This window comes from Ursus americanus, chromosome 6 (assembly GCF_024610735.1).
Source record: "Ursus americanus isolate L20-20 chromosome 6, mUrsAme1.1.p, whole genome shotgun sequence".
Classification (NCBI taxonomy): domain Eukaryota; kingdom Metazoa; phylum Chordata; class Mammalia; order Carnivora; family Ursidae; genus Ursus; species Ursus americanus.
In genome coordinates, this window is record NC_142132.1 from 24,789,196 (window position 1) to 24,815,547 (window position 26,352).

At 52.7% G+C, this 26,352-nt stretch overlaps 1 protein-coding gene across 3 annotated transcripts in view; it reads left to right on the plus strand.

Moving 5' to 3' along the window:
- SH3PXD2A (SH3 and PX domains 2A) overlaps positions 1-26,352 on the plus strand; it is a 226,573-nt gene that overhangs the window by 45,453 nt on the left and 154,768 nt on the right. For all 3 annotated transcript variants that reach the window (XM_087862734.1, XM_045803038.2, XM_045803039.2), the window contains exon 2: positions 4,109-4,189. In XM_087862734.1, the coding sequence (XP_087718860.1) occupies positions 4,109-4,189 (81 nt within the window). The remainder of the gene's footprint in view (positions 1-4,108; positions 4,190-26,352) is intronic.

The window sequence follows — 26,352 nt, forward strand, 5'->3', positions numbered from 1 at the left end:
AGGATGTTCAAGGTTTGGAGGAAAGCAGACCAGCACTTGAAAGAGGCTGCCCAGATGAAAGAAAAGATCTGGAGACTGTCCTCAGACCTCTTGGCTTCTGTTTCCAGGGAGGTCTCTGATCATTTCCTTAATTCAGGATTTAGACCATTTGTCCAGGAGGGAGACTGGGGGCCCTCTGGTAAATCCTAAAGGTTTGGGAGAACCTGGGGTGAGAATTCATTTCCACACCGTTGCACCTGAGTCATCTCATGCTCACTCAGAGCATGGGAAGCGGGGTGCAAGCCTTTGCCCAAAAAGGAAAGAAATGTATTTTGAGGGGAAGCCACGGCCATGTTGCAGCCGGATGGCTGTGGCCTGCAGGGATCACAGGGCAACTTCTGCCGCCCTGCCCTCTGGCTTTTCTCCAGAGGCTTGTCTTTGGTGTGGGTTCAGATCAAGCGTTAGACAGAGATGGTTCTGTGAAGGGAAAGGACTTTTGCAGGGGTCGGGGGGTGCTCTGGCTGTGTGCTGGTTAGCCCTAGCCTGGGAATTGGGAGGTCTGGGCTCCTGTCTCAGCTCTGGCACTAATGAGGTGAGCACACCTGCCATGGTAACCAGCAAAGTGGGGACCCCAAGCTTGTGCCTATTGAATAGAGGAGGAGTCTGAGGGTCTGAGAGACTGGGCCGAGGTCTCACAGCCAATTGAGACGGTCCTAAGAGTGAAACCCAGGTGTCACTGACTCCAGGGTGTGTGCCTCCTCTTGGTAAATCACCCTCCTGGGTCTGAGTTTCCGCCTCTGCAGATGGGGAGGCTCCCAGCCGCCGGAGGCTGTGAGCCTATAATTAATTCTCCCTGGGAGGTGAAGGGAAGCCCCTAATTACTGAAGAGGATGGAGCATGGGTCATGTTAAGCCCCAGTTAAGCCCTTCCTCCGGGCTCCGCTTGGTTGGCCGGGGAGAAAGGCTGCTGTCTGATGGCCTGCATGCTCTCTGCTGGGAGGGCGCTACCGCTTGGGGCCCCTTTATAGTACGTCTGCCCAGGCGGAGGTCAGAAAGGCAGCGCCTGGCCATGGACAGCATCTGCTCCCTGCCCGGGACCTGCAGGAAGGGGAGATACAGGTGGGAGGGGAGATGTAGCTGGCAGGATTTGGGGGTCAAGGAGCCGGGAGGCAGCAGGGGGGATGGGATGGGTTATAACCCCGGTGAAAACCCCAGAGCGTCCGGCCACAGTCCATGAAGCCAGCTGTGTGTGAGGGTTTCCTCTGCATCTCTCTGGTTTTGTAGCATTCCTAACCACGGACTGCTGTCTGGGCCCCAAGTTCTGCCTCTTCCGCGCTCCGAATTGACATGACTCCCCCATGTTCCTCTATGTCCATCCCCTATGCAAGAGGTACACAGACATTTCAGGCCACCCAGAGATTTATTAAGAAAGATGGCTTTCAGTCCTGATTAAGTAGTTTGATTTAAAGATCCACACTCTTACATCTACATATAGGAAGATAGTCCAGTGTGGTTAAGAGCATGGTGATTGGACTTGGCTAGACCTGGGTTCAAGTCCTTTGCTCTGTATTTTACTAGCCGTGTGACCTTAGACAAGGGATCTAGCTTCTCCGCACCTCGGCTTTCCTGTACAGAACGGAGACAACGGTAGCTCTGTCACAGATTGAAGGAGCTAATGCCTGTGAGAGCTTCACGCTGTGCTGCCCTAAACGGCTTCTGCCGTTGATTGTATGAGATATATGTTTACGTATGCTCTAAAGCAAAGCACACCCCTCTCTATTATAATCATAGTCACTGGTTTATCTGGGGTTTGTGAGGATAGGGATGGCCTTTCACTTTAGGTTCTTTCTTATCAAGGTCACATAAAACATGTCATCAATACCCCAGGTCAGGGTGCAGCTCTCGCTGTTCGCTTTGCTTTACGGCCCTCTCCTCGACTTCAGTTCACAGCGAGCACTGCCCTGAGCCAGGTGACTCGGTGAGGCGCTCGGGTGGGGGAGAAGGGGTGGAGGACTCGTTTGCGTGGAGGTTAACTGAGTAGCCAGACGTAAAGCCCCATAGCTCTGTGTGCAGAACCCTTGCTGTGGACTGAACGTGTGTGTCCCCCCACATTCGGAGGTCGGAGCCCGAATCCCCAGCGTGATATCTGAGGCAGGGCCTTTGGGAGGTGATTAGGGTTAGACGAGGCCACGAGGATGGAGCCCCAGTGTGGGATGAGTGCGCTTAGAAGCCGAGGAGGAGACTAGAGCCCCCTCTCTTCACCACATCAGGATACAGCGACAGGGCGACCGCCTGCCAGTCGGGAAGTGGGTCTCGCTGGAAACCTTGATCTTGGACTTCCGGCCTCCGTAAAGTGAGAAGTAACTGTCTGTTGTTTAAGCCCCAAGTCAGTGGTATTTTGTTACAGCAGCTCGAACAGACTAAGACAGCCCTGCTCCGGGCGTCTGGTGAGTTCAGCTACCGCGAGGCCCAGGGATCTAAATGTTCCTCCTCTTTGCTCGCGATCCTTCCTTCTCACAGTGGCTGAGTCCCTTGGCTTCGCTGGCCATTTTCTTCTCACAGCTGGAGTCCCCCAGACCTACTGAATCCGAGTCACTAGGCAGACGCCTGGAATCTGAGTTTTTATGAAGCCTGCCGGGGATTCTCATGGGCGCCCTGGCAAGGGAGCCACAGCTGTGGATGCAGCCGCTCGGTCTCTCAGGAGGGAGGAAGCAAGGCAGGGGTCTCACTGTGTCTCAGTGCTGTCCCTTAACCCCAGAGAATCACAGCAGGCACCCAGGGGAAGTTCAGCAGAATAGCCCTGAGGAGGTGGAGGGGACCCCTCCCTCTCACTGAGCCCTCCCTCAGGCGGGTGTGCCTTTGGTGTGTGTTCTGGTGAAAGGGACAGAAATGGTGGGGGGAGTAGGCCGGATTGTGTGGCTGGGGACTTTCTCCTTCTCCAGCCAGCAGGCCTGCCCACCTCCTGGGCCAGGGAATCTTCCAGACTGGCTTGAGGCAGCAGCCACGGAGAGCCTGAGCCCCGGAAAGTGGGGTGACATTGGGAATGGGGTTCTGGAAATGCCTTCATTCCAGATAAGTTTACAACTCTTACATGGACGGACATCTGTCCTGCAAATCTGCCTTTCATCCAGAGGCTCCGTTTGGTTGTTCAGTGCAGCAAAATGTTTTCTGAACGCCCGCTTGGCTCTGGGCCCGGCCCTGAGCTAAGACGTGGGGATACTGGGATGAATCGCACATCTCTGAAATGCCTATGGCCGCCTGAAGTGCTTTTCAGAGTGGGCTCCGAGGACGAGCTGCAGCAGAAGTGGTTTGTTAAAAAGGAGAGTTGCCCGATTTCAGCAGTTGTACCACTCAAGTGGTGGGAGAGGGCGGGGAGGGGGCGGACGGGAACTCTCTGTACTTTCTGCTCAGTCTTGCTATGAACCTAAAATGGCTGTATGAAAATAAAGGCTTTAAGGGGTGCCTGAGTGGCCCAGTCAGTTAAACATCTGCCTTCGGCTCAGGTCATGATCCCAGGATCCTGGGATCGAGCCCCATGTCAAGCTCCCTGCTCGGTGGGGAGTCTGCTTATCCCTCTTCCCCTCTCCCCTGCTTGTGCTCTCTCTCTCTCAAATAAATAAATAAAATCTTTTTTAAAAACCCTTAAAAACCAAAATAAAATAAAATGTAGATGTTTGAGCCCTGAAACCCCAGATCTACTTGTGGAGAATTTCAGGAGTGGGGCCCAGCATCTGCAATTTGGGAAGACCTTTTACAGAATCTCAGTCACTTACAAGTTTGAGAACCAGTGGAAAATTTTAACAACCCCAATGTATGTTCATTGTATAAAATACAAATAAATGAAAAGAAGGAAATGAAAACCACTTGTAATCCTAATCTAAAATAATCATCTTTAGCAATTTATTGAATATCCTTCTAGATGTTTGTACCCGTGTGTGCTTGTACACGTGTGTGTGTATGTGTATTTAAATAAATGCGTGTAGCATCTGTGTGGTACTTGACACTGTGCTGGGTCCTGAGGACGGAGGTAGGAATGGTCCTGGCCACGGGGCACCCCCAGTTATGGTAAATGGCGCAGCTTGAAGCTCGGCCTTCGTCACCTACTCATTTGCGCTTACCTTTTCCCACAGGTGTACATCATCAACGTGACCTGGTCCGACTCCACGTCCCAGACCATCTACCGGAGGTACAGCAAGTTCTTTGACCTGCAGGTGAGTTGGTCTGAGTTCAGATGGTACCCAGTTTCACCTGCGGCGGCCCGAGTCTCTGGTGGGCTGGCCTCTCTCATGTCCTCACTCATCTGGAGATCCCCTGTCAGAGCTCTCAGAATCAGTGTCTTGGTCAGAGCAGAGGGACCAACGAGGAACCCTCACTTGTCTGGCTGGGCTTGGCTCAGTCTTGAATATTGCAAGCAGAAGCCGGGCTTTGGTGGCTTCCTCCCATGGTCTTAACAGTCAAGCTTTGTCGCCCTCCTTTGCCTGGGGTAGGAAACCGGGGTGGAGAGGTGGGAAGATGGCCGTGGGTGCTGTGTGCATGAGCAGACATGTATCTGTAAACATCCAGGGTGAGACACAAGCCACCACGTCATTGCAAGCAAAGAAAAGCAAACACACGGGAGAGACAGAAACAGAAAATAAGCAGTTTCTTGAACTACAGACACAAACTGGGCATACCACTGTGTCTGTCTGGCCGAGTCAGGCTCTCGCCGCCCTGTGTCTGCACGCGTGGGGTGTGTGCAACTCTCTAATATACACAGGCATGTTCACACAGCTCCTCCTGCAGACACGTCCCTTGACGCCAGCTAACTTGGTTAGACCTCTTTGGGTTACAAGGGATAGTTTTCCAGTCCTACTGGCTCAGACAAATAGGAGACTTGGTTGGAAGGAGATACCAGCGATGGTCATGCAATTGGCCAGATCAGGTGAAGAAGAGAGTGAGACAGTGGGCTCCAGGAGCACCCGAAAATACAGCTGCTCTGTGTGTGTTTCTGCTCTCTGCTTCTCCCTGGGCAATGTCCTCAGATTTCTGAGGAGCTTGGCTGTCAACAGCTCCTGAATTTCATATCTATTGGTTCCCCACACCGGAGAGATTGACTGTCCTAGTTTCAATATGAAAAATCCCAGGGAAGACTTGGATTGGCCTGATTTGGGTCAGGTGCTCTCTCTGGACCAATCAGTGTGGCCCAGGGTAGAGGGTCACAGACATGATCAGCATGGGGCCTAGGCCTCCGTATCAGAGTCAGGTACCAGATGAGGCGGAATCACCGTGAGTTGGACAGAAACCCTTCCAATACCAGAAAGGGAAAACTGAGAGGTTCTAGATTTTTCCTTAGTTTCCTTAGATTTTCCTGGTGTTGACCAGTAAAAACACAAAGAAGAGACACACACTCCTGGCCCTCACAACCAAGGTCCACTCCTTCATTTGCAGGCTTTTGGTGGTGAGTCATCTTGGAGAGGCCAGGCCCGCATGGTTGCCCCTAAGTACCTGACTTTATCCCATTGTCCTTATCACTCTACTTATGAGATGAGCCAAAGATGAGCCAGCTTCCTGTATTCCAGTAAATCCTGTCTTAATCCAACAATATGGGGTGGAAAGCCATTCCTTACCTTCCTGCCTCTTCTTCTCCTCACCTCCCCCATTCCTGTCCAGTCTCCTTGGGTCCTTTCTGGTATAAACTGGTGGGATTTGCTGATACCCCATCAATGGGTGTAGTGTGCTGGACAGGAAATGATAAGTTAGTTGGGGAGAGGGAACCCTGAAAGGACTCATTGATGAGCCAGAGAGGGTCTGCGAGCCAGCGGAAACTCTCAAATCAGAGCTTTTCTTCCCCCGCTTCTGTTCTGTTCCCTCACCCCCTCCCTGGTTACAGAACCTCACAAGAAAGGAATGCTGCTCCCCCCACTTCTTCCTTGCCTGGAGGGCTTATTTCCTGTGTGTTGGGACACACGGCATGGAGCATCTTGTGCGATGTGCTGGCTCTCACCGTGAGCATGGCCAGGCCTGTCCGCATGGGTCATCGCCACCCTGTAGATGCAGTCTGGAAAGGGGTTGGGATGGTTCTTCGGAATTTAACCTTTGGGCCAAGCATAGCATCTTTGTGAACCCATTTTACAGAACTCGTGACATGATGACTTTCAGTGGCATTCACTTTGGAAAGCCTTTCTTATTTACCGGCGTCACTGATTTTAATATGGCGGCTCCTACAGAGGAAGAATGAGTGGCATTGCTAACTGCCTCTGGTCCCTGGGGCCCTCGCAACTGGCCTTTCTGAATGGCGGGGTGAGAGAGTGGCTTAGAGCTTAGGCACTGGGGACGCATTGGTAGGACCGGTTACTGGCTCTGTCCCACTGCGTAACTCTGGAAACGGGCCTTAACTTCTTAGGTTCTGTTTTCCCATCTGTGGAATGAAGATCTGAATGGTACCCACCCAGGAGGGTTGTTGTGAGGTTTACATGAGCAAATCTATGCGAGATCCTTGGGAACGGACCATCTCATGCACACACCAAGGCAACCGGCCCTAAGGGGGTGGCAAGTGGGGGGGAGGCAGGAGCGGAAGGACTGGTGCTTGGAGGAGAGATAGTGTCTCTTTGATGTGACCCGTGGCATGAATGAGTCCTCTGGTGAAGCATGGGGGAGCTTATTCATGGCGTTGGGGAAGAGAATCCTCAGATAAGCTGGTAACTGCACGCTCTACGCTTATCTGAAGCCTTAGGACTTGACAGAGCTGGTCATTTATCTCCCTATCCCCACCTTTCCCCTGTGCCACCCACACTCCTTACTTACTGGCCACCTGCTCCCTTTGAGGCCCTGGAGTAGGGCCACCAGATAAAATAGGAGATGTCCAATTAATTTTGAATTTCAGATAAATAATAATGATTAGTATTATTTTTTACTATTAATGTGTCCCAAATATTGCATGGGATATACTTATGCTAAAAATGTGACTCATTGTTTATCTGAAATTCATATTTTATGGTGTGTCCTGTACTTTCACTTGCTGAATCTGGCAGCCTTACCCTGGCTGTGAGTGTGCGGGTGGACATATAAAGATGAACAGGCCATGCTGGCTCAGGGTAAGAGTGGACTGGCCTCCAACACATTTACGCTTCTCCAGCCTGAGGAATGCTAAGTTGAGAAGGACAAGGTCCCTTCCTTCTAGAAGTCTGGTGGGGGAAGTAGACTTTGAAGCAATGAAGTCCACTGGAGATGAAATAGACACTAGATTGAGGGACAAGCAACATGCTATGGCTGGAGAGGAAGGAAGAGCATTCCTCTTGGGAGGGGGGAACAGAAAAGATGCCTGTACGGTTCTGATTGGGGCAGCAGCCTGGAGTGATACAGCCCCACACCCCCACGCCAGTTTGGGGGTCTTTGGTTGTTTTTTGAGAATTACAGTTATTGGGGTAAAGGATGTCCCTAATTTGTTTGTTAATTTGTTTATTCATTTATGCTTGCATGCCTTCCTCCTTCTCTCCATCGGTCATCGTCTGTCCGTCCATCCATCGACCCACGTACCCACCCCTCAGTCTATCCAGTCCAAGTGCTTATCCTCCACGTACCAGGCAGCATGTCAGTCTGTGGGGATTTATTGATGAGCAGAAGCAGATCTGGTTACTGCTTAATTTAATGGGACTTATCCTTTAGTGAAATAAGATGGGTTTTAGTTTAAAAAATTATATATATATGGGACGCCTAGGTGGCTCAGTCAGGCGTCTGCCTTCGGCTCAAGTCAGGATCTCAGGATCCTGGGATTGAGCTCCGAATCAGGTCCTTGCACAGGGGGGAGCCTGTTTCTCCCTCTCCCTCTGCCCCTCCCCCTGCGTGTGCCCTCCTTCCCTCCCTGCCTCCCTCCCTCCCTCCCTCTCTTTCTGACAAATATATAAAATCTTTAAAAAATTATGTATATATAATTTTATACTATTTCAAGTGCTACAGAGAAAAGTACCAGAGAGATACTGCAGAGAAACCTTATACTCTGGAATCAAAGCAGGCTTCCCTGAAGAAGTCAGCGGTATCTGACAGATCAAGGAGTTATTTTCTCTCATTTTCTTGAGATCAGGGATTCTTTTGTGCTTCTAATGAAAGCAAAAGACTCTCTCCCCAGACAAAGGCATGAATGTACATATATAATTTTAATAACTGTTTTGGTCATTCATACCCCCCCCCCGAAATCCTTCCAAGGGCACCAAGATAAGACCGTCTACTCTGCTCCAGACCTTCTTCTCTCCCTGTATCTTCAGCCTTTGGCCCCAGCGTCCTCCACACGTGAGGGGTTGTGCACTGAACATGAACATGGCCCCTCTTTCTACCCACTGGGAAGCATGGGAAGGAGGCTTCACACCTGTGCTCGCCACTAGCCACATGCGGCTTTTTACATTACATTTAAATTAATTAAAAATTAATTTACTAATTAATTTACTAAATGAAGTTAAATTAATTTTAAGAATGAAATTAATTGACTCTCATGGCCATACTTGCTCCACGGTGGGGGCTCCGTGTCTGCGGTGTCTGGTGGCTGCACCCTGAGCAGAAACAGAACGTCTGCATCATGACTGTGCTGCTTTAGGCCGTCTGGGACACGTATCAGGCTCGATCTGGCATTATGCCCGCCCCAGAGGGCCCTGCCACCCTCCCAGGCCCTCCCCCATTGCCCTCTAAAATCTTTAGGGCCCCCGCAGGAGGAAGGAGACTATGTTCCACCATGATCTGCCCGATCAATAGAGCAATTCAATTCAACAGCTATTCCAAACACTTCTGGAAACCAGGTCAGTTGCTAGAGAGGGCTTCTAAGGGCATTTCGGATGTTAAGTTGGGAACAGGGAGAAGAGAGGCTCTTGGTCACCAAGTGGAAATTGATTTCTTCTAAAAATAATCCACCACTCCGCCTATCTGACCAGGAAAGGGACGTGTCCCAGAGGGGCTGTCTGAGACAAGGCCTGATGGGGAGGCCCGTGTGGCCGTAAAGGGCTTGGATTACTTGGGGGTGCAGTTAAGGGGAGAAGGAGGACGGTAAAGGGCCACAGATGCTCTTATGTTGCCTTCTCACTGGCACTGGCCCACCTTTCCAGCCTCTGTAAATGTCCTTGCACAACTCCTTCACTGTTAGGGAGCCCCCCCGCCCTGGGGCAGGACCGGAAGGCTCTCTGAAGCCCCGGCTCCACCGAACCTCATGTCACAATCCGACCTACAAGGCGGTGGGCTGCGGTAATTGCTCTGCAAACACTGGCTCCGTGCTGCTGCTGGCCCTTTGGTCTGAACTCCGACCAGGGAGTGCAGAGGGTCAATATTTGATGAGAGCCAGGAGAGGCCCTTCGGCATCCCCCACGCTGCTTGCAAGATGGAGTTAAGGAGGTTGTTCAGGACTGCTCATGGGCTCTAAAGGATTTCACTTGTTTTGGAGAGCTTTAATCTCTCTTCCTTATTCATCTCTCCAGACTTTCCACCCACCTACCCCACCCAGGGTCACACTCACTTTCTAGCTCTCAAATAGCCGGCCTAACATGGATGAACAAGCCTGTAATCCCCGAATCATTCGTGACTGGTCTTGGGACGGGGGGGGGGGGGGGGGGGGGCGTGTTCTGAAGTCATTTCTAGTACATTATGGGATCACTGTGTTTTTAGGAGGAGAATTCTATTCCGGGCCCCTCACTTTGTAGGTCAACATCTGTGTTCATCTTTCTACTTATTAGATTTAGAATTTGGTTTAGCTTTTGTTTCGTTCAGCTTCATTTAGCGTGGTTCATAGCTTTGCTTTCATTTGGTTTGATGTTCAGAGCACACCTCAGCTGAGGTCAAACTAGGGGGTCCTGATGTGCGCCAGGGACCAACCTGAGAGCAGAAAAGGGGAGGGGAGAAGTGTCTTTCCTGCAGGCTCTGTCTTTTAATCATTAAGGGAAGCTCTGTGTTGTTTGAAGTCGTTGACCCCAGAGTAAAGGCAAGGGGGGTGGTGCCCAAAGCCTGGGGAGGGAACTTGCCAAGTTCTAAGAACAGTTGCGTTCCAAGGACTGTAGAGAGTTCCAGAGCCTGGCATGGCAGGGCAGGCTCCCTCAGCGTGGTGAGCTGTGGATCATTGTGATTGTTCACACACCCTGGACAGAGGACAACATTGGCCTTGACTGAGGTAATGATTTAGTCCCCAGTCCCAGAAAGGCATGGAGAACCTCATGTTGTTTGCCATGGCAACAGTGGGAAACACCGTGACAGAGGGTCGCTAAGTAAATGGTGGTATTCTCATTGCACTTTGGACAACAGTCAAAACAAATGAGATTGATCTCAAGTCCATGGATGGATCTCCAAGAAAGGTTAATGAATGACCACTGCAGATTTCAGACCATATAGTATTTATGCAAGAAAACCAGCAAGACATATTTGTTGCAAGTACATATACAGCAGAAGCATTAAATATTCTTTTAAAAGATTTTATTTATTTATTTGACAGAGAGAGAGAGACAGCCAGTGAGAGAGGGAACACAAGCAGGGGGAGTGGGAGAAGAAGAAGCAGGCTCCCAGTGCAGGAGCCTGATGTGGGGCTGGATACCAGACGCCAGGATCACGCCCTGAGCCAAAGGCAGACGCTTAACGAATGAGCCACACAGGCGCCCCGCATTAAATATTTTTTAAAGATCCAGGAGGATGCGCTTCCAGTTGCTAATAAAGTTATCTCTGGAAGAGGGTGGGGGACATCAGTGAGAAGAGGATCTTGGGTAAAGGGGAAACGTAGCCTTATTTGTAATGTTTTACTTTTTTAAAAAAGAATGTATTCATGTATTATTTACAATGTTAATATTTAATTTAAAAAGATACCTGTGGGAGGGGGTGGGAAAAGTAGGAGGTCTGCATTTAATATGTCTCTCCTGCTCATTATAGTATACTGGGACAGAAAACACACTGGTTAAAAAAAAAATGGACACGAAGAGCATATCTAACAAAAGAAAGAAAATGACAAATAATTGTTAAAATCACATTACCTCATACTTCCTCAGCCATCACTCTAAATCATTCCTATGGAATGTAACTGGTTAGAACCCATTTCAACCAACCCCAGGGACCTGTCCAAATTATCTTGTCAAACTGGAATCTTGTATTCAAATATTGCTCTAAACACATGAACACGTGTTCATTGGGGCAAGAAGCACTTGGGTGGTGGGCCTTGTGTCACGACAAAACACACGAAGAGCTGCATGGTCGTGGGTGCAGGGGCTACGGGCAGGGACTCCACGGCCAGGATGAGTGGCAAGACCAGCTCTGGCCCTTACTAACTGTATATCACCTTTGGGGAGTTCTTTAACCTCTCTGTCCTTGGTTTTCTCATCCGTATAATGGGGGTAGCGAAAATACCTGCCTCGTGGGCTAATGCTAAGAATGAAATTAGTCATGTAAAGAAAGCCCACGGAGTCGTGACCAGCCTGGAGACTCTGGACAGGGAAGCTGACAGCTTAGCAGATAGGCCCGCAGGAACATCACCGTGAGAGGAAGTAGCTGGAGATGCCCACTCCGTCTGCGGGTGGAGGTTTCTTGCTGTGCCCCGCTGATATGGGCTTCACCTTTATCCCATAGCTCAGCCTGACTCCAGGCAGGAGAGGCAGGTGGCAGTGTCAAGGGTTTCCTAGATAAAGCTCTCCACCTCCAAAGAGTGATTGCCAACCTTACCAACGCACCGTCCTCCCAGCAGCACTGTTAGGAAAACAAGTAATTATTGGCTGCTGTTTTCCCTTGCTCTTGGAAGGAGGCATCTTTCAGATTCTTGGTGGAACACAGGGGGATTCCAGGGGAGCCCTGTGGGGATTCCAGTAGCTCTTGGGAATTCCATAGCTGGCTTCCCTCCTACCCACCACCACCCCCCCCCACCCGGGAGCTGGCTCCCACTTTAACTACTGCCTTTCATCTAGCCCCTGTGGCCGGAGGGTGAACTCCAGCTTCCTCTCTCTCCCGATTTCTCCTCTGCCAGGCCCTGCTGTTGGTGGGGTTTAGGGGGGGTGGGGGTGCTGAGGGTATCTGTTCTCCTGGGAAGGTTGGGAGGGGAGGACCTCGTGAAATGTTACTTCGAGGCCACCTCAGGATGGAATCCTGGGGTTCCTTAGTGCCCCACTAGTAACCCCTTCTTGTGCAGTTTCCCCACCCCTGTGGTTTTAGGAATAACCCTGTACACAGGGGCCTTGCAGGTCCCGAATAGATGGAGAGAGGTGGATGGGGAGAGCTGGTGGACTTGGGGCAGAGTACAGAGGGGGACAGCCTCACACATGTGTGTATAAAGGGAAGTGAGAGGAGGGAGCTTGGGCTCTGGTGGAGCCTGCCATCAGGAGAACTTTCCAGCCAGGCAAAGCCTAAAGATACAAAGAGAGGAAAGGAGCTTCTCTGACTCTGAGGCAGCCCAGACTTGGGGATACTCCCCTGCTGCAGGTGCGCCTGGAAAACTGATCTTTCCCTGTGCAGATGAGTAGTCCGTCTGTGAACACCTTTTCTCTACCCGCATGCATTTGTAAGGGGTGTTCTTAGCACGTGGTCTATAGGTGACCCAGGCACACGGCCCCCGGGGATCTCATGGACACTGGCCCTCTTGGATGAGGCCCTCACTTGTGACTGTGCCACGAAGCCAGGAGCCATTTCTGCCTGTTGCTGACTGTTCGTCCTCTCCCTGTGCCAGGGTGGGATTTTCACACAGTGGGGAAGCTCCTTTGTAGACATGAGGAGAATTGTAAGAAAAGCTGGAATGTCCTCTGGGTATTAAATCTTGGCATTGTTTCCTTGTCTGTGACTTTTGGGGTGAAGTCTTGCGAGTATGGATGGATGGAGAACATTCAGGAGGCTGCCTGCTCCCCCAGTAACGGTCCTGTAGGGCTGAAGAAAACGTCTCTTTCAAGGAGAGAAATCAGCTGGGTGCAAATACCACAATACGAGAGGTACATGCTTGCCAGCCAGTGTTAGCCATGTCTGCTGGGGAATCAAGAGTGGAATTGTGAGTTTTATAACCAGAAAGCCCTTAGAGATCACCGACCAGAATGATACCTATCTGGTGCTCATGCTGCCGCTTTCCAGCCTTGTGCCCACAGCAGACATCATTAATTGATCGTGGCATGTTCCCATCCTACACCCAGGCCCACATCACTCATTGATCATCCCAGAATCCTGCTAAAAAAACAAAACCGAGTACCTTCAGGGAGAGACTGTCTGTCATTTGGCAAAGGCACATGAGTGAAAACTCTTGGCTACCCTCTGCTATAGTCCTTTTCCTTTATTTGACAGATGAGGAAGTGAGGCCTCAGCAGGGGAAGTGACTTGTCCAAATTACAAGGCCATTAAGTGACAGCAGGACTAGAACTCAGGCACCCTAGCCTCTGGTTCATACGAGTCTGGAATTCTGGCCTCCCATCCAGAAGGCCTCTTCTGGTTTTTGGCCGAGGAGGGCAGAAATGCCTTGTTGCATCACCGAGAAATCTCCTGGTGGGAGAGGAGTCATTCACCCTCCCCAGGAGAAGACGCCCCCACAGAGAGCAGAAGACTTCTCTCGAGCTCCCGAAAGGTCAGACAGCAGGTCCTTCACAGAATCGGCTGCTTCCTGGAGCTCAGCCCCCATGTCCTGCCCACCTCCACCCACTTCTCTCGGATAATAAACCCCAGCTCTGCCAGGGCAGCGTCTGAGTCAGGCCACACCACCTGCATGACTGCTTGGAGCTGTGTGCCCTGTTTTCCCAGCATCAGGTGTCATGTCAGGGTGTGTTTGGGTGGGGGAGGCCCTGGAGTGCAGCTGCTGCCTGTCACCTCCTTCCTCCTCTGGCCTCAGGCCCAAAGGTCTGACCTGGAAAACTCAGCTCTGCCCCCACCGGGCCCCCAGATACCCCCCTTTGGATAAGCATCAGGAAAGTTGGCTGGAAGGTGGGTGGGGGACAGTGTCCCCTTCCAAACTGGAAAATGAAGGGGAGGAAGATCTTTGGTGGTGGCCAGGTGAGTGTGGTGTGAGTGTGTATGTGTGTGTATGTGCTCTCTGAAGCCTTCAGCTAGGACCAAGTCACTCCCTTCCCCCGGGAGAGAATTTCAAGGCAATCAGGGCAACTTTGGAGGAGTGCCAGCTCCATGCCTGGCACTGAGCTTGGTACTGGGGACCCCGCAGGGAAAAGTCAGAGTCGTCCTGGGCAGAAAAGCCAGGTCCACGGCCTTGGGCTTGGCGGGAGCCACCAGCTGGTGGAAGAGTCAGGGCCGGGCAGAAGGCACAGCGTGAGTGAGCAACCCAAAGTGTAGACCCCTGCCATCAGGCCTGCATGCCTGTCAAGGCAGCTCCCGGATCCGGGCCTGGAGGTCTTGGCATATTTACACCCCCTCACCCCATGGCAACGGGTGGTTTTGGTTTTGACTCACGTGGAACTAGGTAGGCATGTGGGACAGCCAGGCTGAGCGGCGGGAGCCTGAGTTATGGGCTTGAGGGAAGACCGTTTGTTCTCCACCCCCCACCCCAGCAGGTGAACTGCCACTAGCTGGGTGACCCAGAGGTGCCAGCTGCAGGGACCCCCCGCATCAGCTCCCTGCCACCTGGCTGGTCCTCATGTGATTTTAGGGGCTGTGATTCCGGCATCTCAAGGACGTCCCCTCAGACCAGGCCATTGTAAGAGTTGTTGGAGGATTGAGACTGTTTCCTGTATATCCGCGATTTAGCTGGGGCTAAGGGAAAAGGGTTTCAGATTCCTCAGAAACCTCCACGGCTGGGTGACATTGATCTCTCCAAAAGAGGTTGTGGGATTCTTGATGCCAAATTCCCGGCTCTCCAAGTGGGGCAGTTTCCCGCGGTGAAGGAAAGCTCAGGTTTTTTATCAGATAGACTTACGAAGGTGTGTGCATGGGCCCCACCTCTTACCAGCCAGGTGACCCCGAACAGTTACCTGGCCTCCGAGACTCAGCCTTCTCAGCTATGGAATGGCTCTCAGTACAGAAGCAGCCTCAGAGCTGTGAGATTTCCAGGAGATAAGGCCCGGAAGGCCTTCCCCACTGAGCCTTGAGCAGCTACGGAGAACTGTCAGGATGGTGGTCATTCTTGATGTTGCGTCTGGTCCCCCCGGAGGAGGGCGGGGGCTCTGTGGACACCATGTCTGTCCAACCTGGACTAGGGGGAACATTTTCCCAGCCATGAAAGGGTCTTGGGCACCCCGAAGCTGTGGTAAATGAATGCTGCCAGACTGGCCAGTCGATGGCCCCAAGTGCCAGCCAGGGTTGGGCTCCATCTGCTAATGAGGGAGCATTTATCTGGTGCCCAGTAGAACACAGTGGCCAGTTCAGCCACGCCAGAGTCTGAACTCCGTGCTGGCAGCGGGCTGGGGCGGAGGCTAGGAATGGGCGCGCCCAGGGGTGTCCCTAGGGCTAAATAGACCACATTCAGATATACCCCGTAAGGGAAAAAAAAAAAAAAACAAGAACAACAAACCAAACAGGAAGCAGGAGGCTGCTGTATGGGCTGGAGTTGAGAAGCCTGGTTCTGGCATGTGACAAGCGACCATTCTTCCCACTGGAACAGTGCTGGCTGGTCTCTGGAGGGCATCTGTGGTGAAGGCCAGCCCGTCTGGCTCCTCAAGGAGATGGGCTCCACTCTTCTTCTTGGAACTTGTGAGGAGGAGCCCCTGGTGGGAAGGTGGAGGGAAACCCTCTATGTGTGCCCCTTGGGGTGCTGGGCCATGCCTGCTCCTCCGTCCATGCTACGGTGCAGTGGGGCAGGGACCGAGACCGGGCAGACAAGGCCGAGAGATCTACCACACGTAGGGGGACTCGAAACTGAGAGTCTGTCCATCAGCGTGTGTATTTTTTGTGCAGTTGGGACACTTTGGGCTAGTTTGGAACGCCTGGCTTTCTTGGTTACGTAGTCGAGGACCAAGGGGGGAGGGCAGAGCTGCAGAACCACCCTCTCTGCAGGTGGGGGAGGCAGGACTCGGACTGGGCAGTCCGGCTCTGGAGTCCACATGCTGAACCCCTTCTGTCCATTGCCGCTTGTCACTAGGATGTGGCCCCACGTGGGCCAGGGCACTGCAGAGCCCACCAAGGAGGCATGGCGCCTTGGAGAGAGGCGGCTCCTTGCCCACCCTTGCCAGGAAGGCTTCAGCTACAGAGCAGGTGGGGCTGGGCTGCCTGCTGGAGGGGTGCTGCCCTGACCCTCTGCCCAGGCTGGGGAGGAAGGCTTTGGGCTGAGCAGAGAGAGAAAAAGTGTCAGTTTCTGTGCATATGCTCATTTTCTTCTCTGCTCTTGAGTCTTGGATTCTTGCTGTGGTATTCTCTCTCCATCTCTCTCTCTTCCCAGTTTCTCTATTTATCTCTCTCTATCTCTCCAAGGGTCTCTGAGTCTGAGCCTGTCTCTTGGCATGGCTCTGTTCATCCCTGTAGCCTTTCCCAGGACTCTTTTCTGGAGGCATTTTCTCTCGCTCTGGTAGATCTTTGTCAACCGGGGTCTCTCTTGTTCCTATCTCCCCCTCCATGTTGCTGTCACATCGTGGGCAGGATTCTGGGAGAAGGGCAGGGCGGGACCTGACTCTGGTCTGCAATGAGCCAGGGGCGTGACAAGTCTGCAACCTTGAAGGTAAAAGTCTGGGGGGGGAGGGAGGCTGCTCTCCTTCTTGAAGGAGTATGTGGCATCAGGCATCGGCCCCATAATTAACCTTTTCAAAGGCATTCCTTTTGGTATCAGGTGACAGTCTGGGCGCCTGGTGGGAGGCTGCCCTACCTCCAAAGGGCACCCCTGATGGCCAGCCTTTGGCTCTTCTCCCTCCCAGAAGAGACATGACTGCAGTCTCCCTTCCCTGGGCCGGCTGTGCCCAGGTCCCATGGCTGCAGGGGGCTGGCAGTACTCTCAGCCCTCACCCCGGCTGCCCTAGAGAGTAGAGTCCGGGGTTCCTGTGGGTAGGGCTGGGGACATGGCAGGCAGGAGCCTCAGGCTGGCTCTTCCCCTTCTCTGGCTAGACAGAGGGTCCCCCGGGTCTCATCGGTCTGTTCCATCACCGAATCCCTCCCCACCCCATGCTAGCTGTTCCTCTAAGGCCGCACCTGCCCCAATGCTATCCCCGCTAGAAATAGCTGGGCAGGATAGGGAGCCACCCTTGTAGGGTCAGGCTGGTCCCCAAAATACCTCACCAGCTGTCAGCGATCTGGGTAAGGTAGAGCATTGGCCTCGGCTTGGGGCAGGGCTCTGCTCTCCCTTGGACCTCTTCGGGGCTGCCCTCTGGTCCAAGTCTCTGTCATCACCTAGGGGTGGGTGAGGGGTAAGCACCTGTCATGGGCAAGTCACTGGGTTCAGGGTGGGGCTGTCCATGAGCTGGCCCACTGGCTGCCCTGTGAAGCATCTCCACTTACAAGCCACACGTATGCTAGCCCCTCCGCACATGTGAACCCCAGTGCCTATCTAGACCCCTCCCCGCATTCTCCCCCCCACACCCCTCTCCTTCCTTCTTCCTCCTCTCTTTCTCTGCCCCACCTTCCCCCCTGCACTGTCTCTCAGCCCCCCAGCCAAGCCCTCCTGATTCCTCATCTGCATCCATGGCGCTCTTACCATGGACTCCGGGCTCCCGCCTGGCCCTTCCAGCTGCTTCTCTGCATTGCAGCCATTCAGCTTTTCTGTCCCGTTGTTTATTTTTCGTTATGACATGGTTTAATCCTACAGAAAATAATATAACCTCTCAGTGGACCTACCTCCCAGATTTAACACACACTCAAGTGTTACTGCATTTGCCCGAAACTTTTTTTACATTGAGGTATAATTGACCTCAGATACTTTCTAAAAGAGACACAGACGGTGGTGCAGAGAGAGGAGGTGCTGGTGAATGCTAGATTCCCTTCCTCCTGTCTGGGTTCTGTCTACTGAGGTGGGTCCAGCAGAAAGGCTGGCTTTAGGTAGACTGAGAAGGGGGTGCAGGCAGGGGGAGCTCAGCAGGAACGAAGGCGTGGAGGCAGGGCTGCCTCGGGCATGGGTGAAGGTCAGGGAGAGTCCTGCTTCTTGGAGGGGGAGCCCGAGAGGGAGGTGGGCCCGCGCACAGGCGCCCGGCAGTGCTCCAGCCGCCGGCCCCTTCTCTCCTGGCCCTTGCCCTCCTTCTGCACCTGCGCTGGGTGGGCAGCGGCCACGTGTATGAGGTGTGCGGGAGGAAGGCATCACCTGGACGAGCAGCCGACCGCTGGGGGACCCCGCGCTCTGCGGGGACGTTTTCCTCTTGCGTTTCCCTCTCCCCCCAGGGAAGCCTGGTTACACGGATCCGGCCGCGGAGCTGGGGAAGCCCAAGGCCGGTCCGGGCGGCTTGCCTCGCTGCGTGGGCTGCTTTACCAGGCCCCCCCTGGCAGCTCTGCCTGAGTTGTCATTTTTGCTTTGGGGGTTTTTCTTTTTCCATCTGCACTCCACCTTGTCCTTCCCTTCCGCAAATGTGAAGGGACACTAGGAAGCCCTTGACCTAAGGAGAAGTGCCAAGAAAAGACTCCTGTGGGCTGAGTGGGCAACCCCGGTGACCGGGGAGGAAGCTGTCAGGACAGAGGATGCAGCGTCAGCCCCTGAGGCCAGGTCAGGGTACTCGGACTGCCTGGCCCAGCTATTCGGAGTGCCCGAAGTGCCAAAGGGATTCAAACCCAGCTGGGATCACCCCAAACCTGGCCAGTCATGGCCCATTTCCAACCTAACAGCAAGTCAGTACGTCCCGTATGACCTCCCTCAAAATGCAGCTGGGCTCTGCCCCCCTTCCTCTCTGTCTGTTGTGTCCCCACGCTGGTCCAGTCCTGTCACCTCTGCGCAGGACACCTGGGCAACTGAGCTGGCCTCCTCAGCGTCTCCCTACTCTTGCTCCTGTCTTCCCACTAAGCAGAGTGATCCTTTAAAATCATAAATCAGATCACATCACGCCCCTGTTTAGAACCTTCTGGAAGTCCCCCTTTCTTTTGGGAATGAACACCCAAATTCTTACCCTGCCCCAGGCCCTGGGGGGGTGGGCCCCTGCCCCCATCTGTGCTTCCAGACTTATCCCCTGCATCCTCCTTTGCTGGCTCTAACGCACTGCTCAACCGCTTGCTCCTGGGCTACCAACCACAGTGCTGCCTCCGGGCCTTTGCCATTGCTGTTCCCTCTGCCCAGAGACTCTTCCCCCAGATTTGCAAGCAGCTGACTCCTGGGCGCTCCGGCCTCAACTCACATGACATCTAGAACGGCCTTCCTTCACCACTTCCTCAGAGAGCCAGCCCTGTCACATTGTCACGTTTTATTGTCTTCAAGACACCACAATCTGTCATTACCCTGTTTGACTCATTGTCTACTCGTTTACTATCTCACACTACAATACAGTGTGTGCTGTGTTTTCCCAGGACCCACCTTGCCTGCTCCTTAGCTTGTTTTCCCAGGACCCAGAACAGTGCCTGACACATAGCAGGTGCTCAGGAAATGGTTGTTGAATAAATATGGGAATGCATGGCCAGCCGGTGCTGAGTGTAGGGAATGGGTTGCCACACCTGCACCCCCCCTTTAAAGGCAAGTTCTACAGTTTAGCTGCTGTTTGTCCTCCTCCTGTGTGTCCCTCTTTGCGGATAGGCAGGACTTGCTCCAGGAACACTGCTAAAGATTAGCTGGGATCCTTAGAGCAAAGGACAGCCAGGCTTTCCAGTTCTAATGTGCCTGAGAACTTAGATGTGGTTAAAATGCAGACTGATTCTGTAGGTCTGCCTGGGGCTGGGGATTTTGCATTTCCACCAAGCTCTCGGTGATGATAGGATTAGTCTCAGATCACACCTTGAGTAGTGAGGGCATAGGGTGCTGGAAGGATACATTGGAAGTCCTTCTCTTTCTTTTTCTTCCTTCTGTCCAAATGTGATCTTTCTCCCATTTGGTCTCAGGCTTTGTGACCACGTGGGAATTTGGCTTGGCGAACTGGGGCTCAGTCTGGAGAATGCTGTTCCAGCACTTCCCAGAAGCTGCCAGGGGTGGTGAAGGCTGCCTCAGAGGTGGGGGGTGTTCCTGTCATTGGAAGTGTTCCTGTGAGCTTGAATGGTCGTGTGTCAGCGGTGTAGACGACCGTGGGGGTAGAAGGAGGCCCTTCCCCGCAGGTCAGCTTTGTCTTGTGTGCCTTCTACAAACTTGTGGAACCAGGGTCTCAAGTTGGGGCTCATTCACCTGTGGTGACTTTTACAGGTCAGCTGTCAAGTCCCCAATCCCCACCCTTGTTGGGCCACCCTTCCTTGGTGCTTGGCATTCTAAATGCTGTATGTGTGATTCGGTGGGTAGGGTAGAGGGAACGGGGTGATGGCTTGGCTTCGGGAATAGTTCAGTCATGTAGGGCATGTGATGCTTGACTTGATTGGATTGGTGGTGGGCCGGGGCGGGGGGGCATTTTATATGAAGTCTTCCCTCTTTCAGTTTGGTTCACCAGACTATGACTGAGCTCCTTTGTATTAGTCAGGACAGGTTAATACCGTGTAACAAACTCTCAATGACTCATTATAATAAGAGATTTTTTTCCTGCTCACATCATAGACCCAAACTGGTTCCTGGAGGGCTGTGCTCCAGGTTGTCATTCAGGGACCCAGATTTTTCCATCTGGGGACTCCACCCACCATGGATCTCTGTATCCAGTCAGCAGGAGAGGGAGGAGAGAATGTGGAAGATTGTAGAGAGATTTTATAGGTCGTCTGGAGGAGGCGTACATCATCCCTGCTTCTATTCCATTGGTCAGAATTCAGTCACATGACTATATCTCCCAGCAAGGGAGGCTGGGAAATGTAGTCTAGTTGTGTGCCCAGCTATGAGTCAGATGCTATGGTGGAAAGTGAGCATATCAAGGCACAGATGTTGTTTACAAGAATTGTACAACTTTTGAAAGGAGGCAGGTATATAAACAAATAATCATAATATAGTGGTAAGTACAGTTCTAGAAATATGACCAAACTACAGAAGCAATGTAGAGGAGGGAGTAAATGAGGGATAAACCTGTACAAAGGCCTCAGAGATGTTGACAGCAAGAGATCACACGTGGGTGCAGCATTCTATGCAAAGGCACAGAACAGCATGAATGGGGACTGGCCTCTAACGTCCAGGGATGATTGCAGGCAGGCCGTGCAGTGTGTGGGGATGTGCAGAGGTAGCAGGACATGTGAGGGGAGAGGTCAGTGGAGCAGAGGTCATGAATAGGCTTGTGTTCCTGGGAGACAGAGGGCCCACAAAGGTCAAGAAGCCAGAGATAAAACCATTGGAGGGAAGCAGATAGCAGCAGTGTTGGAGATGGTGCAACTTAGCACTTCTTCCACTGGAACGGTCAGAAGAGTTTCACATGTTTCTCTTGCTTAGGCTGTGAAGTTTCTAATGGAGGAGGAAGTTGAGGGTGTGGGTAGGTGACCTCCCAAGTCACCGGGTGTAGAGTGCGCCTGGCCAGGACTCTTTGGGCCTGCCTGGCTTTTGCTGGCTCCACTTGACAGCCCAGGGTCTTGCTGGGGCTTCCAGTACCTTTAAAGAAGCTTTTAGCATCCTTCCTGAGTTTTAGGATGGCCCACCCAATGTTGGTGGTGACCAAGAGCACTCCCAAGCACAGGAGAGGCAAGCTCTTGGGAAGCCAGGGTTCCATATTGACCAGGGCAAGGCCTTGGCAAAGGGCTGGACTCTGCCCAGCGACCCCAGCCTTCCTCTTTAGCCTATTCTTTTGTTTTTCTCTTTTGAACAAGACTTTATGGGTGTGGGGAAAGATGAGGGTGGGTCTGAAAGTACCATTTTGTTGTATTCCAACAAAATGGGGGAAGGGGATGGAGGAAGGGAAAGGACATTGGGTTGTCAATGAGAAGCATCCCACTTGGCGTATCTCCAAGAGAGTACTGTGTCAAGGGAGCGTGTTGGGGACTAACTCTGGAATCTCACTGCCTAGAACAGTGGCCTGGGTCTGGGACCACCAAAGGTCTGCCTTGGTCTCATCTCTGCCAAGAACATGTTGTCTTCGTCCCAAACTTTGGCCAGAATTTGATCCCATGGTGGCCAGGAGGATACTTTGGGGACCACCATTCTGGGTCACTTAGAGGGATGATCAGAATAAAAAGAATTGACAAACACCGAGGTTGGGCGTGTGGTTCAGCCAGAAAGAAGATCAGTCAGAAGGTGGAAGTATGTTCTTTCTCCTTCTTCACCTTCTTTAGGGCCTCTTGCTTTGTCATGGCCCTTGGCGGTGGGTGTGGGGGGAAGGGAGTGTTGGACAGCTTGGGAGCGGGGGAGGGGATAAGAAACTTCAGGAGGGTCTCTGGTGAGGCCAAGGGATAGATAGAGACCCCTCCCCCACCGCAGGCGGGAACAGGGTGACCTCAGCCAGGACCCTGCTGGAAAATACACACACATACACACACGCATACACACACCCCAGTGGGGGCAGGCTCCTCTTAGGCTGGCCTCGTCCTCTGTGGGGAGGCAGATTTCTTTGGCAGTCTGTCCCACATACAGATGTCTCTTTACCACTGCTCCATCCCATGCACTGGCCAGATTTATCTTTCTAGAATCTACTTCCCCAGGGTTGCTCCTGCTCAGCATCTTCAGGGCTCCCTGCTGCCTGGGGGACGGAGTCCAAGCTCTTCCTCTGGGTCTCAGAAGACCCCTCAGCCCTGCCCCTCCCGCTGCCCCGTACTCCCTGTCCCGGCCCTAGCACCTGGCTCCTCCAGCCCCGCATTTTCCTGGGGACCAGAGGAAAGGCGGGGTGACAAGCAGCCAGGGGCTGACACACTGGGGTCTGGGGGGGCGCGGGGTAACCTCCAGCTCCACAGTAGGAAAGCATGCCTCAGGCTCAAGTCCAGGGGAAGCTCTACCCCTCCATCCTGAAGCCAGAGTCAGAGCTGACTGAATCCCACCCCTCTGACCCCACCCTGGCAGCCCCCAGCTTTCCAGGTGCTCAGCTGCCCTACCGTCACTCCCCTTCACCAAGGGGAGCCTGAGCGATCTCATGTTGGGACAATGTGCAAGAGCCTTAATTGAAGCCTGTGAAGTTCTTTCAGCCGTTGACAGGGCGGAATAGTCTAGTTGATCACCCTGAGCCGCCTCCTGGAAGCAGAAAGGGCTGCGGGAGAGATAGGAAGGGAGCAACGGAGTCTCTTCACCTTGAAAAAGGTGACCCCATTCATTGAGCGCCTGCAGTGAGCCGAGTGCCATGCTCACCTGTGTTATCTCATTGAGTCCACACACCACCATGGGTTGGCTGTTCTTACTCATCCACACTTTACAGACGAGAAAATTGGGTCCCAGAGGGGTTAAGTGACTTGACCAAGGTCACTTAGCTAGGAAGAAATGATTTGGAATTTTGACTTCGGAGCTCAAGCATTCCATCGCCAGCTAGAGTATTCATAATGGTAAAGCGGTACTGGGAGAGGCGACTGCTTCTGATGGTCCCCCTCTGTGCCTGGCTTGTGTTACAGCGTTTTGCAGGTGTATTTTCCCTGTGTAACTTCGCTTCGGCCCATGAGGAGGAGAAAAGTGGACTTGACCCTATTTCATAGATGAGTAGACTGAGGCTCCGAGAAGTTAAGTAGGAATAATTGTGTTTGGCATTTGGCAGCACTTTCTCGTGTGTCTCGTCTTTGGATCTTCACAACACCTACGGGGACAGGACGGTTACCTCTACTTAACTGCCCGAGTCGCCCACAAGCCTCGGCAGGCTGGAACCGGAACCCTCCTCTCCTGACTCCCATCCAGTGCTCTTTCTCACAAGGCTGTGGGTCAGCACTGTGGGGGGGGGGGAGGAGGGTACGTGGGATGAGCGCACTGGGAAGTTTCAGGGGGAGACAGAGTAGCCACCAGTTTGGACACCTTCTAGACTCGAGGAGGTTTCCCCAGGCTAGTGCCGTCCTGCACATCCTTGCTTTCTTCCCTCTGTGCGTGTTCTGCGTCAGGGGTTGGCTGTTGGCCCAGACCCCACCGCATGAATGGCCGATGTGGCCCAGGCAGCGCCCACGCACCTGGCGAGCTGCTGGAAGAGCCGGAGGCCTCCTCCCCGAACCCAGCCCACGCACACCAGCTGGACAGCTCCCCTGGGGCCCCGAGATGCTCAGAGCCAGGCCAGTCTGTCCCCATGCTCTCCCTGCTGCCTCCCCGACTCCCAGGGCTGTAGCTTTCCCTGGCACTGGGAACCCAGACCGGTGTCACGACGAGAGTGATAATACTAGCTAAGGTGTTTGGGGCCCTGAGTCTGTACCAGACTCTGCCCAGTGCTTTACATACCTTGACTCCTCTTGCCCGTTGGGTCAGGCAGGCTCTGTCACTGTCGTCATTTTCCGGGGGGAAGGGGGATGAACTGATTTGCATCGGGATCGGACTGGCTATGCATCATTTGTTACTAGTATTCACATTTTCCGAAATGTCGTATAGGTACCGCTGTGAATTCAGGAGGAGATTTGGGGGTGTGGGGGGTGTGAGCAAATGCTTTTATCTTTTCAGTTATTATTATTGTTTCAGTGTGTGTTGGTGTTAGGGGTCGAAGTGTTATGTGTCCCCCCAAATTCATATGTTATAGTCATAATCCCCAGTACCTTAAATGTGGCCTTATTTGGAAATAGGGTTGTTGCAAATGTAACTGGTTGAGACGAGGTCATGCTGCGGTAGGGTGGGCCCCTACATCCAGTGACTGGCGTCCTCGTAAAAAGAAGAAATTTGGACCTAGACACGCACACAAGGAGGATACTGTGGGAAGATGAAGGCAGAGACTGAGCTGATACTTTTACAAACCGAGGATCGGCATTGCCAGCAAACCATCAGAAATGAGGGGAGAAGCAGGAACACAGCCTTCGGACGGAGACAACCCTGCCAGCACCTTGATCTCAGACTTCTAGCCTCTGGAGCTGAGACAGTCCGCGTTTGCTGTTTCAGCCACTCCGTCTGGGGTACTTTGGGTCCAGCGGCCCTCAGCTGATGCAGTTAGAACACACGCAGCACACGCACCAAACCCTTGTGACTTTACAGATATTATTGCTCTGGATGTGGCTTACGATAGGATGAATAATGGCCCCCAAAGATATCCATATCCTAATCCGCAGAACCTGTGACAGTTACCTTCAATGGTGAGAGGGACTCTGCAGATGGGATTAAGGATCTTAAGAAGGGGAGAACGTGGGGCGCCTGGGCGGCTCAGTCAGTTGAGCGTCCAACTGTTGGTTTCAGCTCAGGTCATGATCTCAGGGTCATGGGATCAAGCCCCATGTCGAGCTCCGAGCTCAGTCGGAAGTCTGCTTGAGATTCTCTCCCTTTGCCCTTCACCCCACTCGCTCTCTTCCTCTCAACTAAATAAAATCTTAAAAAAGGGGGGGGAGAATATTCTAGATCATCCAGGTGGGCCCAGTATAATCACAGGAGTCCTTATCAGAGGGAGGCAGGAGAACCAGAGAAGGAGCTGTGACAACAGAAGCGGAGTGTGGAGTGATGTGCTTTGAAGATGAAAGAAGGGGCCACAAGCCAAAGGATACAGGTGACCTCTAGGCGCTATAGATGGCAAGGAAACGGAGTCCCCTCTGGGATCCTCGGAAGGAAACTGTGCTGCTGACACCTTGATTTTAGCCCTTGAAGACCCTTTTGGACCTTCCGACCTCTAGAACTCTAAGAATAGAAGTTCATGTTGTTTCAAGCCACTAAGTTGTGGTCATTTCTTACAGAAGGAATAGGAAACTAACATCCAACTTACATAAGCATTCAAACTTTCCCAGAAAGAAACCCAAAGGGAAACAATAGATAAATCATAGTAGTGGTGGTGTGGGTCCCCTGTGGGCAAGGGGCTTGTGCACATGCTGGGGGAGACCCTGTCTGTGCTGTCCCGCCTCCAAGGGAGAAGTGCATAGCTTTGGGAAGCCCGGTGAGCGGGGCTTCACTCTTGCCTCAGTCACTCCCTTGCTGTGTCTTGTCGAGCAAGTTACCTAACTTCTCTGTGTACCTGTCTCCTCATCTATAAAACGTAGGGCTAATCCTACCTACCTTGTGGGTGGCCCATGGTAATTGCTCCATAGTTGAATTCTTGTTGACTCTCACGACAGCCTGGAGAGGCGGGCAGGGGACCATCAGTTCAGTGGATTTTTTTGAGCACACAGTTCCTGCTAGTCCCTTGGCCCTGTGTGCTGGTCATGGTGGGGGTAGAGGCCGGGGCACTCATGAAACCCCCGGGTTTCCTTAGTCTTGAGATTTTTTCAGCTCTGGGAGGACAGGAGTGATCCCAGTGCAGGGTTTGCAGAGTCAGACTCCAAGTCAAGGAACGTTTGCTCGAGAGTGTGCTCCGATGGCCTTTGTACACAGGATGCCAAGCCGGCGCCCTCTTGCGAGCTTACCTTAGAAACTGACTTGTGTGGGCTCCCCGGAGAGGCTGATGATTTGGTGCTCCCTGCAGAGTGGTGGGCTTTAAATACGTGTTTAGAATGTCTTCAGCATCTGTGGGAAGCTGGCTGG